Source organism: Hylaeus volcanicus, chromosome 5 (assembly GCF_026283585.1).
Source record: "Hylaeus volcanicus isolate JK05 chromosome 5, UHH_iyHylVolc1.0_haploid, whole genome shotgun sequence".
Classification (NCBI taxonomy): domain Eukaryota; kingdom Metazoa; phylum Arthropoda; class Insecta; order Hymenoptera; family Colletidae; genus Hylaeus; species Hylaeus volcanicus.
Genome location: NC_071980.1, coordinates 28,870,863 through 28,885,976, shown reverse-complemented (window position 1 = coordinate 28,885,976; position 15,114 = coordinate 28,870,863). Strand labels below are relative to the sequence as shown.

Here is a 15,114-nt window from a genome sequence, read left to right as displayed (position 1 = left end):
CATCGCTTACAGTCACTTAGATCATTTCATCTAACGATGTAAACTTTTGACAACATACAATATTTACATATAACTATATAGTCAAAGGTCCATACTCATAAATACTTATCGTAGTCAAAGGTTCTAACCTAACCTTTAAAATTTAAACTAAACATGGCGCGTCAAAGTATTAATGCTAACGCAGAATGTGAAAAAATGCATAATTTGTTAGAGAATAAAAGTATTAACTTGGATAATTGTAGGAAATTAATTAAATCATACGTTGATCTAGTAAGTTTCACCTATTTTTCGAGCTTCGTTACAGGTTCGAAATAATTTGAAGTTACTTGAGAAAACTGACTATTTGTTTATTTACAGCATTTGCACAGTGCTGCATTATTTTGGGCGGACAAGGTTGTTTCATTGAGTAACGAAGATCCTAAGGATATATGCACTTTAGCACATTGTATGTACCTAATGAAACAATATCACAGAGCTGCTCATCTTATTAGAAGTCACGGACTTGAAAAGGTAAAATTTTATTTAATGAATTTTGGTAGGTTAGCAAGTTCACCTTATGTATACTTTTGTAAACTATATCGATGCTATTTTGTAGACAGATGTCATGTGTCACTATTTAACAGTAAGAAGTCTTCTAGAAGCAAAAGAATATAATGAAGCGCTTCAAGTAATAAATGATTCAGAAATATGTACAAATATAACGCAATCTGGTATCAGTTTTGCAGATCGTGTAGACATGCTGGAAGATGCTCCAAAAAATGTGATTAAGTATAAATAAATTCGTACTTTTTAAATATTATTATTAATAATTTAATATGATTTTACTAATTAATGTAAATTCATGGTAGATACAAAGTTCAATATTGTATGTGAAAGGACGAGTGTACGAAGCTATGGATAACAGAGCTGTGGCAACCGATTGTTATAAACAGGCTCTACATTGCGATGTTTATTCGTATCAAGCATTCGAAGCATTAGTTCAAAATCAAATGCTTTCAGCTTCAGAAGGTAAGAAGATTCATCCATGTAACGTAAAAATAATAAAAATTAAAAATGAGTACCCTTGTAACATTATACATAATTTTATCAGAAAAAGAACTTGTGGAATCCCTTCCATTTAATGAACAATGTACAGAGGCCGAGACAGAGCTTTTACGATTATTGTACGAAAGTAAGCTCAAGAAATATCAGGAACCGAATAAGAAACAAACGCTTGTAACCTGTAGCGTAATGGGAGTTTTAGTTACAGATAGATTATTAGGTAACTTGGATATGGAAGTTTCGGAAGCGGAAAGATTGTATTACAACTGTGACTACCATAAATGTTTCTCGCTTACCGAAAGGTAATTTTTCATAATAATAACTACCATAAATACAATTTTATTTAGTTGTGTCATTAAAATTTATGATTTTTGTCACTGTATTTTAGGATATTAAAAAAAGATCCATACCACAATTCGTGTTTACCTGTGCATATTGCATGCTTAGTAGAATTAAAAAAGACTAATGGTAAATATGTTATATTTTATTAGAAAGTAAATAATTTATAATCTATACAGTTTTCTATAAAATGTAACAATATTTTTAGCGTTATTTTATTTGGCGCATAAGTTGGTTGACTTATATCCAGACATGGCCTTAGCATGGTTTGCAGTTGGATGTTATTATTACAGTATAGGTACGTTATAGGTTTTGATTAAATGATTTCCTCGATAGTCGAACGAAACCTTTTAGATTTTTATTTAAGAAAAACATTTAATTATAGGTAAAAGTGATCCGGCGAGAAGATACTTGGCGAAAGCTACGGCACTGGATAGACTATTCGGTCCTGCATGGTTAGCCTATGGACATTCTTTCGCCGTAGAAAATGAACACGATCAAGCAATGGCCGCTTATTTTAAAGCTTCTCAATTAATGAAAGGTTGTCATCTGCCACTTTTATACATTGGACTCGAATGTGGCTTAACGAATAATCTTAAATTGGCTGACAAGTTTTTCCAACAGGCTCAAGGGATAGCCCCGAATGATCCGTTTGTTATACACGAGATGGGAGTTATATCTTTTTATAATTTAGAGTAAGCAGTTCCATATTTATTTTGATTTTATTTCTGGAATGTTTTCTTTATGCAACGCGATAGTGTACTTCCATCCTTTTGTGATTTCGTGTAAAATCTCATTAATTTATCGAAAATTATAATTTCACAAACTATAGTTACAAAACTGCCGAACAGCAGTTTAAAGAAGCCATGAAACGAATTCAAGGTGGTCTAAAAGACGTTATACTACCTAGCAAATGGGAAGCATTATTGAATAACTTAGGTCACACTTGTAGAAAAATGAAGAAATACGAAGAGGCATTAGAATATCATCACCAGGTTAACAAATTCAAAATTGAACTAATAATTTGTATAATATATAAAATGAAATTGCTACTCTCTAATAATTGCAGGCATTGGTATTAAATTCTTTAAATCCATCAACGTATGCAGCGGTAGGTTTTATTCATGCACTAATGGGCAATACTCAAGAAGCCGTCGATGCTTTTCATAGAGCGCTTGGTCTGAGAAGAGACGACACTTTTACAACAACTATGTTGACTTATGTTATGGAACAACTTATAGAAGAGTCACCACCGTATCCTGGTATGAGAAATAAATTTTTAAAAATATCTCTTGAAATGATTGCATATCATTGAGCTCATTAATAAATAATACTTATCGTTAGCAGATGCACGCATCGATATTCCAAAATATAAATTTCCCGAAGCTAGACTTCAAGAAACAGAAGGTACAGAATCTTTGGAGAATACAAGTAATATAACCGAGCCAGGGAATCAGGACATCGATAAACTAAGGGTGAATTTATTTTCTGGATGGGGAGAAGATTCGAGTAAAGCTGAAGATAATACTCCCGATAAGGTGGAAAGCAATTCACGAGATGTAGTAGTAAATTATTCTAGCGATATTAGTTCCGAAGTTGAAATGTTAGATTCGTCGACAGCGCATATAGAGTATAAATAAAATGCTCAAATTTTTGTATACAATAAATAGATTTGTCTATGTAATATTGTTAATTTTGCTTGACAAAAACAATTTATTCTTCCTCCGAATAGCATCCCTTTATTATTCAATGTAAATCCCAAGTATAACAGATACGATACTTTTTATAATATACTTTTATATATATCAAGAAAAATTTCAGGTGCATAGTTGGTCAATCAACCACTAGAGAAAATCTCGTTTAATTATGTAGATATCTGTAGAAAATTTATGAAAACTACTGAAAATAATGAAATTATGTTTTTTTATTAATGCTGCAGATATAGTGTTAAATCGTACTCGTAATAAAATAAATAGTTTTCATTTTACCATACAGAACCTAAAAGTCATAAAGTATTAAAAATTGCCTACGAGTAATAATATATATGTAAAATAACATAGAATTTCGTATTTTGTCACAGATACATGAAATTTCACAAGGGCGCATTCGCGAACCACGCCGTCGTTTACCGAAGATGGAACTTCTGGTGAGGGAGGGAGAGGGAGAGACAGATCTTCAATTCAGTTCACAGAGTGGAATGAAGCAACGTGGAGAAGAACTGAAGAATGGGCGTTCCGTCTCCATCGGTCTCCATCGTTGCTGCATCGACATTAACATTGAACAAACAGAATAAATTTTATTTTCATTGAACCAACGAATTAATTATACATATAAATGGGCGATTCTGAAAGTTGAACCGATACGAATATCATCCCCCGGCGAATAATTAATAATCCGGTGGGATCGAACATTCTAAACTTTTAATGTAACACGATAATTGTTGATTCTCTAATTTATTAAATTCGCGTATATAACATTCGGCGTTCGTTGACACGAGAAATCCTGTTGAAACGCAACATTCACGCGACATCGATCTCGTAATTTGTTTAACGCGTCACAAAAGTTATCACGCTGAATTCATTGAAATTGGAGAACGTCGATCCGAACAGTTGAAGAAATTAGTGAGATTCAATCGAAGATCGACATGCCCACGTTAATAAAATCGGTAAGTTGTTTATTCGTTTACAAAACCTACACGTTTTTCCCCCCTTTATTATAATAATATTCATCTCTTTACATTCCCTGTACGAACGTCTTGACTGCATGTCATTTTTCGTGGTCCTCAGTTTTTTAACTTGTCACGCGGTCGATTGGTAACCTACTTTAGAATTTCGTTGGGGTCGTGGATTGCTTCGAAAAGGAAATTTGTCGTGTAAATTATGTACGTCTGTACAGAGCGATAATTGTACCGTAGAATCTAGAACGTGAAACCGAATACGAAGGAATGTCCTGCGTCCTCACTTGTAAACAAACACGCGAATCGAATCGTACGTTTCAGCTACAGCTACAACGCGTCCGTCCACGTGCAAAACACGTTGCGTTTCGTACACCGTTAAATCCGATCATCCAAACTTTATTCGTATATACGGTGCGCCCTCTGAAATTGCCCTTAACCCTTTCTTTACTAGTCATTTCGAAGTTTGAACAAAACTAAACAAGCCAAATGAGAAATTCAACTCGTCTTTTCGACGACTCGATGAATACACGTTTAAAACATTGTACCGGTATAGAACGGATAGCAGAGTATCGAAGCGACAATGTACGACGTATCGTAATCGGTTGCATTAGTCAATCGAAATCGTGAAATTTTTACTTTTTTACGCTCAATTACCACAAAGTATATTTCTAGCCCCGGCTGATATGGTAACGTCTTAAAATATTAAATTAACCGTTGTCGATAATACTTAGCATCTTCTATCTCTGGAACGCGACATGCTCTGTAAGTTGAAATTTCTCGAAATCGAGACGAGTTTCACCTATTTCTACCAACATGTACATATAATCTAAATCTATGTATACTATGTATTATTCTACGGTCATACGACCGACGACTTTCGTAAAAAGAATCGATATCGGTGCGAGCCTGGCACCATTCGATGAATCGAAGGGTTAGATTTGCCCTCGAAAACGAACGGTGTATGCCGTATGTTCGATCCGATCCGTAATATCGTGATAGAGACTTTTAGAATGTATACATACATATACTTACGCGTATGTCGTCTAGTTGCGTACATTACACGTCCTTAGTTCCCGTACGCATTTGAACTTGACAACGTCGGATACCACGAAGTTTGGAATTCCTGTTAAGTCTCTAGAATGCCTTAACATTTACCCTGGCCCTGCAAAATTTTTTTTCCGAATTCCACGAACGCGAACTGGGAGTGGCGTCCTTCAGCGCCTGTTTTCGTTGTTCTGTACCGAAAGCTCGCGGCATAGTTCGCTGGTATCGCTCGCAGCGATGAGTTCGAGAAATCCGATGGTAGGTGACGCGCATTAAATTTTCACAATTTTCGTTATTTACCGATCAATTAACGAATCGATATATCGCGTTTTAGCGTTATTTAGTACGGAATAGCATCGCGATCAAATAAATACTATTTTCATTCTCTTTTTGTCCACCGGTCGGAAATTACGCGATAAATACGTTTAATGTGACGTGATAAACGGTGCGGCCCGTTCGAATAATCGTCATACGATCTTTGATAATTTACAAATTTGGAAAACGTTGGGAAATAAATGTAACGGAATATTATCCGATAACAATGTAGAATCGTGATTGACGCTTTCAGATCTAATCGAATTTCTATGACATGTATTACGTCTTTAGTTTCGTTTCGCACACTCGCGCAACTAATCGAATATTTAAAAAAAAATACTATTGTCTGATTGTTTGATTCGCAGCTAGATTTAACGTACGATATTGACGGAGTGAAAGTAACGGACTTGCCTGACCGAAATGAAGTGTCGCACGGCTTGCAGCTGCAAGCTCAGCGCGACCAGGATCAATTACAGTTGCAGCAACGCGAACAGCTGCAACTGATGCAACGCGAGCAATTGCAGCGGGACCACGTGTCCACTCAACAGCTGCAGCAACGGGAGAGGGACCAGTTGCAGTATCAGCAACGTGACAGGGAACAAGTAAATCGTGACAAACTGCAGCAGCAACGCGATTGCGATCGTGAACGGGAGGAACTGCATCAGTTGCAATCGATCAGCAACTTGTTACTAGACTTGCCGTCACCGCCGAGCTTCCAAGGATACTCGCACGACGTATCCTGCACACAACCGAATAAAAGGAACAATAGCGATGGTAAAATATTCTTTTTTCATCATTTTACGAATAGTAGAAACGTTCGTTTCCGATGTATGTAGTTCGAAGCCCCCGTCGTTAATTTAACGTTAGTTTTCAAACGACGCCCGACGAATGATTTCTAATTCGTTCCAATCGTCTTCTTCGTTATTTTAAAATCAACGAGCGCGTCCGTTTGTCGTTTGTCAGTTGATAGTTTGATAGTTGATAGTTGTCGCGGCTGTGGTCGTATTTTTGTGATTTTTTAAATAGCGACTATCTTTTTTTTCTCCTTGACCCCAGGAGACATGTCCATCTCTGATTTATTCGGATTGGGCTTACCACGAGGCTCGTTAATGGCTAGTCAATCAACTGCTGGATCTACTGGTTATCGTAATTATCAGTATCAGAAGAGCAATCAGGGATCCTCTCAGCATTATCAGGTAACGTCTTTTCTTTTATTCTATTTGTATATACATATAGAAAAATATAAATAGAATATATATATTTATATTCTATACATTCTATTTATATTTTTCTATTTATTCATATTTATATATGATAAAGTACAGGATCCTTTCGACGGTCTCGCAACGAACGTGAAGATCGTGAAGCTGGTTTTTAATTAATTTACAGTTATAAAGTAGTAGTACGGCGGTAAAAATCCCAAAAACGTCGAAGTAGGCAGTATTATGAAACGTCTGCTTGCTGCCAATACAATAACCGGAACAATGATTATCCTTATTGGAGGGGGTCCAACTACTCCTCGAACTTTCTTTTCTATCCATCGTGGCTAATTTCTTTTCACAATAGACCTTCCAGCTACCTGATGTATCGATTTTCGATGTATTCGTTACGTTTCCAACGTCAATTTGCGATAGCACAAATATTGATAACGCGAGATGTTTATGTTGTAACCGGCAGGGGCTAAAGCTAAACTGACCGTGGAAAATCGAAAGGACGGATGTAAGATTATACGTGCGCGCGTGCATGTACGTATGTCGATACAGATTGCATCTCACTTATTCCTTGTTCCTAAACGCGACTCGTGTTCTACGTTCTATGAAACTCCAGGCCGAATTTTCTTTTATTTGTTTTTTCCTCTCTCCAAAAGGAAATCTGTTTTAAAATCCCGTGTTGATTTTGTAGTAAAAGTAGAACAAACAATAAGGGTAAGCCGTACGAAAATCGTGCCTCGCAGCCCGCGTCTCGTGCCTTATCGACCAGACGCTTTAATGGACATTTTATCAGGCTGTTCTCGACGCCTTTAACTTTATTACCCTCGCTGGATCCATTTCTGTACATAAAGGACCGCCAAGGACCATCGAATTGCGCGCGTTGGACCCGACGTATATGCATATAATGCGTTCAGCGAAGCAAATTACGCATAGTCGCGCGTTAGCGCGACCCCGATTCCTGGATAGCCAAGAATTTACAAGCCTGAGCCAAACGGCTCCATCGCGGTCCTCTTTCTTCCTTTCTAGTCTCTTCTTGGCTTCGGCTTTCCCGTGAACTTGTAATCGTGCGCCGTGTTTGTTCCTACCCTTTATTTTCTAACGTAATCTTGGACACGTGCCAACGACAGTGTTGCGAGTTTAGAGAAAGAAACGCAAAGAGGAGTCTTTTTCTTTCTTATCGTTGAGTAAATGGAACTTACCGTCGAAGGGATGTCACAGATACAATTGGACAAACTCACGGGGAAAGGACCGCATTATATGTTACTTGCGTTGGGGTTAAGGGTTCTAGGTGTAACTCGTCAAGTATCGTGTCATACGGCTTTACACCTGGAAGCCTCGACTAGTATAAGTCTAGAATAGTATAAACGTTAGAAACTGCGAAAAAAGAATCACTTGTTTCGTACTTTGTGTGTTGTACAGTACGATGATAGAAACGGGATGCGCTCGAATACGTCGATGTTGGACATTCCGAGCTCGCCGAGCTCTGTTACCACGCCCGGCAGCCCCAGTAGTTTGTACTCTAGTCCGTACTCGTACTCGTCTACGAGCAGCAATTATCAGACAGCATCCTCGCCAACGAGTCGAGGATCTATCCCGCACGCGGGTTCTCCGACGTCACCTATTCATTCGCCCTATTATGGGAGACCTATCCGTGGGTCACCGCCTTACAGGTACGATGGATCCATTGTAATTTGTCATCATTTTTTTCTTTCTTTTTTATGATACAAATGACCGTTCAAATGGTATTTCTTCTGTTTAAATATAGCGATTGCAGTAGTCCCACGTTTGAATATTCTCACACGGTGGGATGTAACGGTTCGAGATCAAATTCACCGGCAGATTCGGAGACGAGCGGCATTAGTAGCATGGATGGTTCGCTGTCCGATATAATGGTACACATTTGTATACCGTTTCGTACAACCCTTTCCCAATTTAGGAAACGTTAAAACGCGTAATAAATGAATGCTCGTATCTTTTAGAATTGTTTATCGTTGAACTCCTCGTCGTACGGATGTTACCCTCAACAGCTGGGTTCGCTGATGTCGCCGGAGGTGGATTTATGCACTAATAATAGGGCAGCTGCGATTCAACGAATGGTGGTGAAAAAGTATTTAGCTTCGCCGTACCAAAATTCATCGACGTCACATAATCATCACACGCACAGGCATAATCGCAGTCACCACTATGGCTCGAATCAAAATGGTAGTTTTCTGAATTCTGTTTTATCGCGCGAGAAAAATTGTTGTTCCACTGCGAATCACGTGACATTGAATTCACCAACGATGAACATTTTGGATCCGCAAATCTCTCTTGAGCGTGTGGCGCGATTTCATCGAAGTGCTGCTGGTACGTAACGGTTATGCTTAATCGATGAAACGTACGTTAATAATTAGAGAATAATTGTTTTAGCGCTTTGCGATCCAACTTGTACTTGGAGCGGTATACTGCCGCAACGCACTCAAAAACCATCAGGATATTCGTCCAAGGTATTCCTCGGTGGTGTACCTTGGGATATTACCGAATCCCTTTTAGTCGCAACTTTCAAGCAATTCGGCCAGATACGAGTAGAATGGCCGGGAAAAGATCAATTTGCTACGCAACCAAAAGGATACGTATATATCATATTTGAGTCCGAAAGACAGGTATTTGCAAAAATTGATTTTTTTTCTCGTTTCTTTTGTTATTTAAAACATTGTTTGATTTAAAAAAAAAAACGTGTTTATTTCTAAGGTGAGAACTCTATTGGCGTATTGTACACACGACTTTACTAATGGCGGTAGCTGGTACTATAAGATATCATCTAAACGTATGAAGTCAAAACAGGTATGAGCCATGTTTCGGATTAATTCTATTTATCGTGACAGTTGGAATTTAGCTTGTCTATAATAATTGTAACGCAGGTACAAGTAATACCTTGGATCCTCGAAGATAGTAATTATGTAAAGTCTTCGTCTCAGAAGCTTGATCCCCACAAAACAGTATTTGTCGGCGCGCTTCATGGCATGCTGACTGCTAGCGGTTTAGCAAACATAATGGATGATTTATTCCGTGGAGTTATTTATGCAGGTAAAAATCATATACGTACGTCAAACAAAAGTTAATCCCTAGGCGAATACCGTTGAAGATGGAATTTGGTTTCAGGCATAGATACCGACAAACACAAGTACCCGATAGGATCCGGTCGTGTAACATTCAGTACAAAACAATCATATATGAAAGCAGTTTCAGCTGCTTTTATAGAAATAAAAACTGCCAAGTTTACGAAAAAGGTACGCAGTACTATATTCTATATTTTTATAGGAAGAAAAATGATAATGTCGTTAATTATTTCCCAACAGGTACAAGTAGACCCGTATCTAGAAGATTCTATGTGTTCCGGATGTTCCGTGCAACAAGGACCGTATTTTTGTCGCGAAGTGGTACGAATAGCATTTCTTCCTCGACTCGTTCTCTTAATTGCGTTATATCTCGAAGAATTTTTTTGTTGCTTTGTTCACAGATGTGCTTTCGGTACTTCTGTCGCAGCTGTTGGCTATGGCAGCACTCTATGGAATCTATGTGGTATCACAAACCATTGATGCGCAATTCTAAAACGAATCACGTCGTCGGATTATCGCCACCAGTAAATCCCGGATCTCGTGGAATGTTCAACCCCACGATTTAAGTACAACTACCTATCGAGCTTCTCTTTCACGATCAAGTTCATTTTTTTTTTTTTTTACTATTTGTTTTTGCACAGACGTTGCACCAACTGACTTACTGACAGAGTGCAAACTTAGTTTTTATCGCAGGGCTGCAAGCAGCTGGGTTGACGATATGTATAAATACCGGATATACCAGCTGATCGGCAAATGCAACGATTTGTTTATTATCGTTATTCCTACGTACGTCCGCGGTACAGAGAGACTAATTGAAAGATAAGAAAATCGTGTTCCATGAAGAGTTCCTATTTCGAACCCGGTCACCACCGCGTTCAACAAATTACTTTTATTTAGTGTATTTACTTAGGGACTGGTTCTCTTGTTGATCGTTTTATTGCGATAAATATAATTACGAGTTGTGTGATTAGGTAACACGGCACATTAATACAGCAGTTGTGGGTTACGCGAGTTCGCATTTACATTCAATTCGAATGAGCTCAATTGTGGCTTTTATAGTGACAATAATTTTTATGCGATAAAATGGGAAGCCACTCGACTGCTATAAAGAGAGAAACTGGCTAAGTTTATCGTGTTCACATATTCATCAAACATAATGAGCCGCTATAATAATCCATCGGCGAAATATTACGCTTAACCGTAAATTATTCTACAAAATTAGATTACTATAGTCTTCTAACGGCAGGGAGGTTTAATAATTCTATTATTATTATTTTGCGCGAAGAAGATTGTTTAATTTCGTGTAACAGGAACGATGACTTTCTACGAGGTACTAGCCAGCCATTAGGCCGTTCTTCCATTTCGACGCTTGTCGGTGATATTTCCTATCGTTGTAGTTTTACGTTAGATTGTACAGTGTAAGAATAATGCCAAAAATGGCCACTGTAACCATAACCTATATTCTTGGTCAAAACGGTAAGCCTTTTGCGAGTTTTCGTTTACAGGGACTGTTTAACTGTTGACGAAACGGAGAAGTACACGGTCTACGATTCTGGTGCGGATTGTAGTAAATTGATTCTGTTTTTATTTTTTGTTACGATATTATGTTATGTATTTTCTTTGAACAAGATTTCGTAATATTACTTCTAATCGAGTTTCGGATGTTTTGATATCATTTTGTTGAGTGAATTAAAAATCATATTTTTGCAGATAGACTTACATTGTCGTTCCTCCTTTACTATTTTACGATTTTGTTTCATATTATTCGAAAAAATTACCTTCTTTTTGTAACAAACCCGCCCTTTCCAAACTCCTGGCCTTAGAAATCTGTGCTTACGCAAAGTATTAAGTATTAAATGTTATTACAACGTGAAAATTTGATAATTACACGATACTAACGCAAACTATAAAGTAAAGACTAATCGGTAGCACAAGTTACCTTAATTAATTATAATCGTATTGCACGTGTTTAATCTTTTCGTTTGACTTTAAATTATATTCAATTATACATATAGTGTCTCAGGTGAACTATGAACGATGCTATACTTTTTCTCGAAAAAAAAAAAAATGTCATTCTAAGTAATTAAGATTTATAATTGAAAATACATACAATCAACTGCAGATTACTCTACAACTATTGGTCTGACTTATCAAAGTATAAAAAGTAAAAGCAAGGTTTATCATATTTTTAAGTCACAATTTTAGCTTGATTCAAGAAAACAAAACGAATACAAAAAGTAATATATCGCATTGTAACATCAAATGCAATGAACAAATAACACGGTTATTATATATATAAGGAAATACTTATATAAAGTGCTTTAATATGACATACGAAACACACATACACACACACATAAATATACATATATATATCTTCTACGAAAGCTTCAAATGTATCCACAAAGTTTTTAGTCAACGAAACAAATCGGTTTGCTATGCCTGTAAACGATTCTAAATAGAAGATTGACATATTTCTAAACTAAAAATTAATGAATCAACGGTGAAAAAGATTATGAGCCGACGGAAATTTTAAAGATGCTCTTTTATCGGAAATATCTTGTTTACAAACTTTTAATAAGTCGTGCCTTTTAATGTAATCTCCATAGATTTTATTCCAATGTGGAAAACACAAATTATTTTTAAATCATTGATAACCATGCGATACAGGGTGATCTATTATTAAAGAAACAAGACTGCTACTGGTACGCATAATGTCAAGCTTTCTTAAAACTTTTAAGAGATTTAACCAATTGTGAGGCAATGATTACATCGCGTCATAGGTAGCAAAGTATTTTTTTTATGTTCATACGAAAAGTGCCTCCTATTCTTTAACTTTTATTGATGATAAAACCTAAGTCTATAATTTATAAATAACACTCAAAAAGTATATGTATGTAAAAATAATTCGAACTTTAGTAGACACGTATGTATCTACATAAGTACATTCATTAGCGAGAAATCAAGTAAGCTTTACCTGGATATTAATAATTTATATTGCTTTAGCTTTTCTGCTATTACATATATCCCTGTTAAAGTATAACTTGTAACACAAAACTGGTATATTAAAAGTAATAAATTGTTCTTTATTATGTTAACAAACTTGTATCATTGTGTAATGTACAAACGTGTATCTTACATTGAATGAGGAAACTGATTTGTAAAGTATTTCTTTTCTCAATTTTTATAATTTATTTTACAATCTTAATGCAACATGTTTAATATAAAATGTAAATATCTATATTTACAATACTAATAGCTATTCTCTAAAAAGAGTATAGTATCTTTGTACAAAATTTGTATATCATTATAAATATTTCTTCTGTTCTATCCGTTTGCTAAACGCTTGATATAAACCAATCAGAGAAGACAAAGTGCCGAGTGCTCCAACTTGCCAAGTTTTTAATTGGCCCCCCCAAAGTACACCGGATGGTAAATAACTAACTGCAAAACTAATATCTAATATTAATCGTACAGAAGTCAATAATTCATTCCAACCTTGTCTACTAACTGTTGTCAGGGCTATTCTGTTGAAACAAAAATCATTTATATCACAAACTGCTTTGTAGCTGTTTTGTATTTATGTACTGTAGGCAATTTAGTATGTTTACATTATTTTTATATACTTACTGTGTATCACAATTAGCTTCTCCAAGATGAGTTTTATAATTATTGAACATTTTTAATTTTCTCAATGACCTATAATAAAAATGTTCATAGATAAATTTCAAATAAATATAAAGCATTTGATTTGTTGCTTTCAACGTACTTCATTAACGACAAGTGTAAGGAAATTATCCAAAACCATGTCGAAGTGTTATCCCATTTTTCGGTATTAATCTTAATTAATTTATGTTCACCAGCCCAAGAAATATGCTCTATCGAACTAAATATAATGTCCACTGCAATGTGTACCAATTCTGCCCATTTGATCAACCAATCTGTCTCCTATTACATTACATATGAAATTTAGTTGCCTCTAGAAAAATAGTAATAGACGTATACATTTGATAAAGGATAGAATGGAAACATATCTCCTTTATCATAAAGATTATTTATTCGTTTTAAGTTTCATATACCTTCATCCCCCATCCATAAGTTATAGCATGATGAATTATTGGTATATCATCCAATAATCTTAAAACCGTTCTGCATTCACTCATCCGACTACTAAATATTTTAAATTTTTCTTCAGTTTCCTTCGACGATACGCCTAATGTAGCTAATTTTGCCGTGTAAGATAAAGTTCTTAAAAATTTGTCTCTTCCTTGGTACGTTTCCAAGTATTCCGATATCAAAGCAATATTCATATTTGTTTAAATACTTGAACACAATACGTTAAATACATAGAATTTGTGGATAAATATCTTATTTAAATATACCGCGATCTTATTACAATGTAATAACAGATAAATTTTCTCGAACGGTTATCGTGTGATAGTTTAAGCAAATAAAGTCGATAAAAAAAAAAGGACTTACATATTATATTTATTTACAATGTGTTAATGATAAGTGACGTAACAGTGTTATTTACGAATGGAGATAACATGAAAAAGGTAGAAACATTATTACATGTATTGTTTTTCATTTGAATTGATCGGTATCAATTATATTTGAGTTAATAACAAATTAAAATATATACATATACAATTATATCGGAAATTTATATGTATATACTTCATTCAGCGAAAACAGAACGCATTTGTAGGAATCGTAGGTTCGGTAACACCTGGTGACATCAGGTGACAATGGTGACATTGATACGTGCCAGTGCCACGTAAAGGGAAAGTTGCCAGCTCTTCTACCCAATCAAGGCATCTTTTTCTTTGTGGCAAGAGTCCTGATTGGTCCTGATTAGATCCTTTTAGTCCTGATTGGTGCCGCAGGTATCGACTTTCTTTCAGAACGTTAAAATTAATGCTCTATTTATATACGTACATACGCATATCAGTTTAGTAGGAAAGTATTACGGTAATGTGAATCGCTTAAAAAAAAAAAGAAAAACATTTGCTTATATTACATAAAAGTATAAGCGCGTTTCGATATTTGATTGGTAGAACGCGGTTCGATGTAAACGCTGATTGGCTTGAACACAATTGGATTACGGTGGTTACGGTTTTTCCTTAGCGAAAATGTTGTCCGAGGCTTCGTTGAGGAGACATTAATGGAAAACACTGATCAATCAGAGCGCGAGTATGCCGATGGAGCGCTCGCGGTAGCGTATGAGCGCGGCCGCCTATCGCGTAGCCTACGTTCAACCGGCATACTCGCGCTCTGATTGGTCAGTGTTTTCCGTTAATATCTCCCCAACGAAGCCCCGGACAACATTTTGGCTAAGGAAAAAGTTGTTTCAAATCACCTCCCGAACCACCTCTTTCAAGGTGTTACA

At 36.1% G+C, this 15,114-nt stretch overlaps 3 protein-coding genes across 9 annotated transcripts; 2 read left to right on the top strand and 1 right to left on the bottom strand.

The window, feature by feature from the left end:
- Positions 1 to 76: 76 nt before the first annotated feature.
- Positions 77 to 3,675, top strand: LOC128876550 (cell division cycle protein 16 homolog). Of its 5 annotated transcripts, XM_054123013.1 has the most exons (13): positions 77 to 270; positions 358 to 510; positions 596 to 760; positions 849 to 1,008; positions 1,091 to 1,171; positions 1,244 to 1,343; positions 1,430 to 1,509; positions 1,589 to 1,678; positions 1,766 to 2,075; positions 2,213 to 2,375; positions 2,450 to 2,642; positions 2,725 to 2,918; positions 3,461 to 3,675. In XM_054123013.1, the coding sequence occupies exons 1-13, from the start codon at positions 154 to 156 to the stop codon at positions 3,671 to 3,673; spliced, it is 2,019 nt and encodes a 672-aa protein (XP_053978988.1). In that variant the 5' UTR covers positions 77 to 153; the 3' UTR covers positions 3,674 to 3,675. The 5 variants fall into 5 exon arrangements, with proteins under 5 accessions (XP_053978988.1, XP_053978985.1, XP_053978987.1 ...); XM_054123010.1 differs by having other exon boundaries at positions 80 to 270; positions 1,091 to 1,343; XM_054123012.1 differs by having other exon boundaries at positions 85 to 270; positions 1,091 to 1,343; positions 2,728 to 2,918.
- Positions 3,676 to 3,902: 227 nt separating this feature from the next.
- On the top strand, positions 3,903 to 11,440 carry LOC128876549 (cytoplasmic polyadenylation element-binding protein 1). Of its 2 annotated transcripts, none has more exons than XM_054123008.1 (12): positions 3,903 to 4,045; positions 5,782 to 6,190; positions 6,473 to 6,612; positions 8,047 to 8,297; positions 8,393 to 8,519; positions 8,607 to 8,973; positions 9,037 to 9,269; positions 9,358 to 9,450; positions 9,528 to 9,693; positions 9,769 to 9,896; positions 9,966 to 10,046; positions 10,127 to 11,440. In XM_054123008.1, the coding sequence occupies exons 1-12, from the start codon at positions 4,025 to 4,027 to the stop codon at positions 10,289 to 10,291; spliced, it is 2,181 nt and encodes a 726-aa protein (XP_053978983.1). In that variant the 5' UTR covers positions 3,903 to 4,024; the 3' UTR covers positions 10,292 to 11,440. The 2 variants fall into 2 exon arrangements, with proteins under 2 accessions (XP_053978983.1, XP_053978984.1); XM_054123009.1 differs by lacking the exon at positions 3,903 to 4,045 and adding an exon at positions 5,214 to 5,359.
- A 1,350-nt stretch (positions 11,441 to 12,790) lies between these two features.
- On the bottom strand, positions 12,791 to 14,396 carry LOC128876551 (peroxisomal membrane protein 11C). 2 transcript variants are annotated; one of them, XM_054123017.1, is made up of 5 exons: positions 14,205 to 14,396; positions 13,805 to 14,048; positions 13,495 to 13,673; positions 13,356 to 13,424; positions 12,791 to 13,252 (listed from the first exon to the last, which is right to left on the bottom strand). In XM_054123017.1, exons 2-5 carry the CDS (start codon positions 14,033 to 14,035, stop codon positions 13,033 to 13,035), a joined length of 699 nt encoding a protein of 232 aa, XP_053978992.1. In that variant the 5' UTR covers positions 14,036 to 14,048; positions 14,205 to 14,396; the 3' UTR covers positions 12,791 to 13,032. The 2 variants fall into 2 exon arrangements, with proteins under 2 accessions (XP_053978992.1, XP_053978991.1); XM_054123016.1 differs by having other exon boundaries at positions 13,805 to 14,396.
- Between the last annotated feature and the right edge of the window lie 718 nt (positions 14,397 to 15,114).

Coding starts and splice junctions, on each gene's coding strand:
- LOC128876550 (XM_054123010.1), top strand. CDS start 154: ATGGCGCGTCAAAGTATTAATGCTAACGCAGAATGTGAAAAAATGCAT. Junction 761..848: donor TGGAAGATGCTCCAAAAAAT/GTGATTAAGTAT, acceptor AATTCATGGTAG/ATACAAAGTTCAATATTGTA. Junction 1,344..1,429: donor TGTTTCTCGCTTACCGAAAG/GTAATTTTTCAT, acceptor ACTGTATTTTAG/GATATTAAAAAAAGATCCAT.
- LOC128876549 (XM_054123008.1), top strand. CDS start 4,025: ATGCCCACGTTAATAAAATCG. Junction 9,270..9,357: donor TATTTGAGTCCGAAAGACAG/GTATTTGCAAAA, acceptor TTTATTTCTAAG/GTGAGAACTCTATTGGCGTA. Junction 9,451..9,527: donor AACGTATGAAGTCAAAACAG/GTATGAGCCATG, acceptor ATTGTAACGCAG/GTACAAGTAATACCTTGGAT.
- LOC128876551 (XM_054123016.1), bottom strand. CDS start 14,035: ATGAATATTGCTTTGATATCGGAATACTTGGAAACGTACCAAGGAAGA. Junction 13,674..13,804: donor CTTATGGATGGGGGATGAAG/GTATATGAAACT, acceptor GTAATGTAATAG/GAGACAGATTGGTTGATCAA. Junction 13,425..13,494: donor TTACACTTGTCGTTAATGAA/GTACGTTGAAAG, acceptor TTTTTATTATAG/GTCATTGAGAAAATTAAAAA.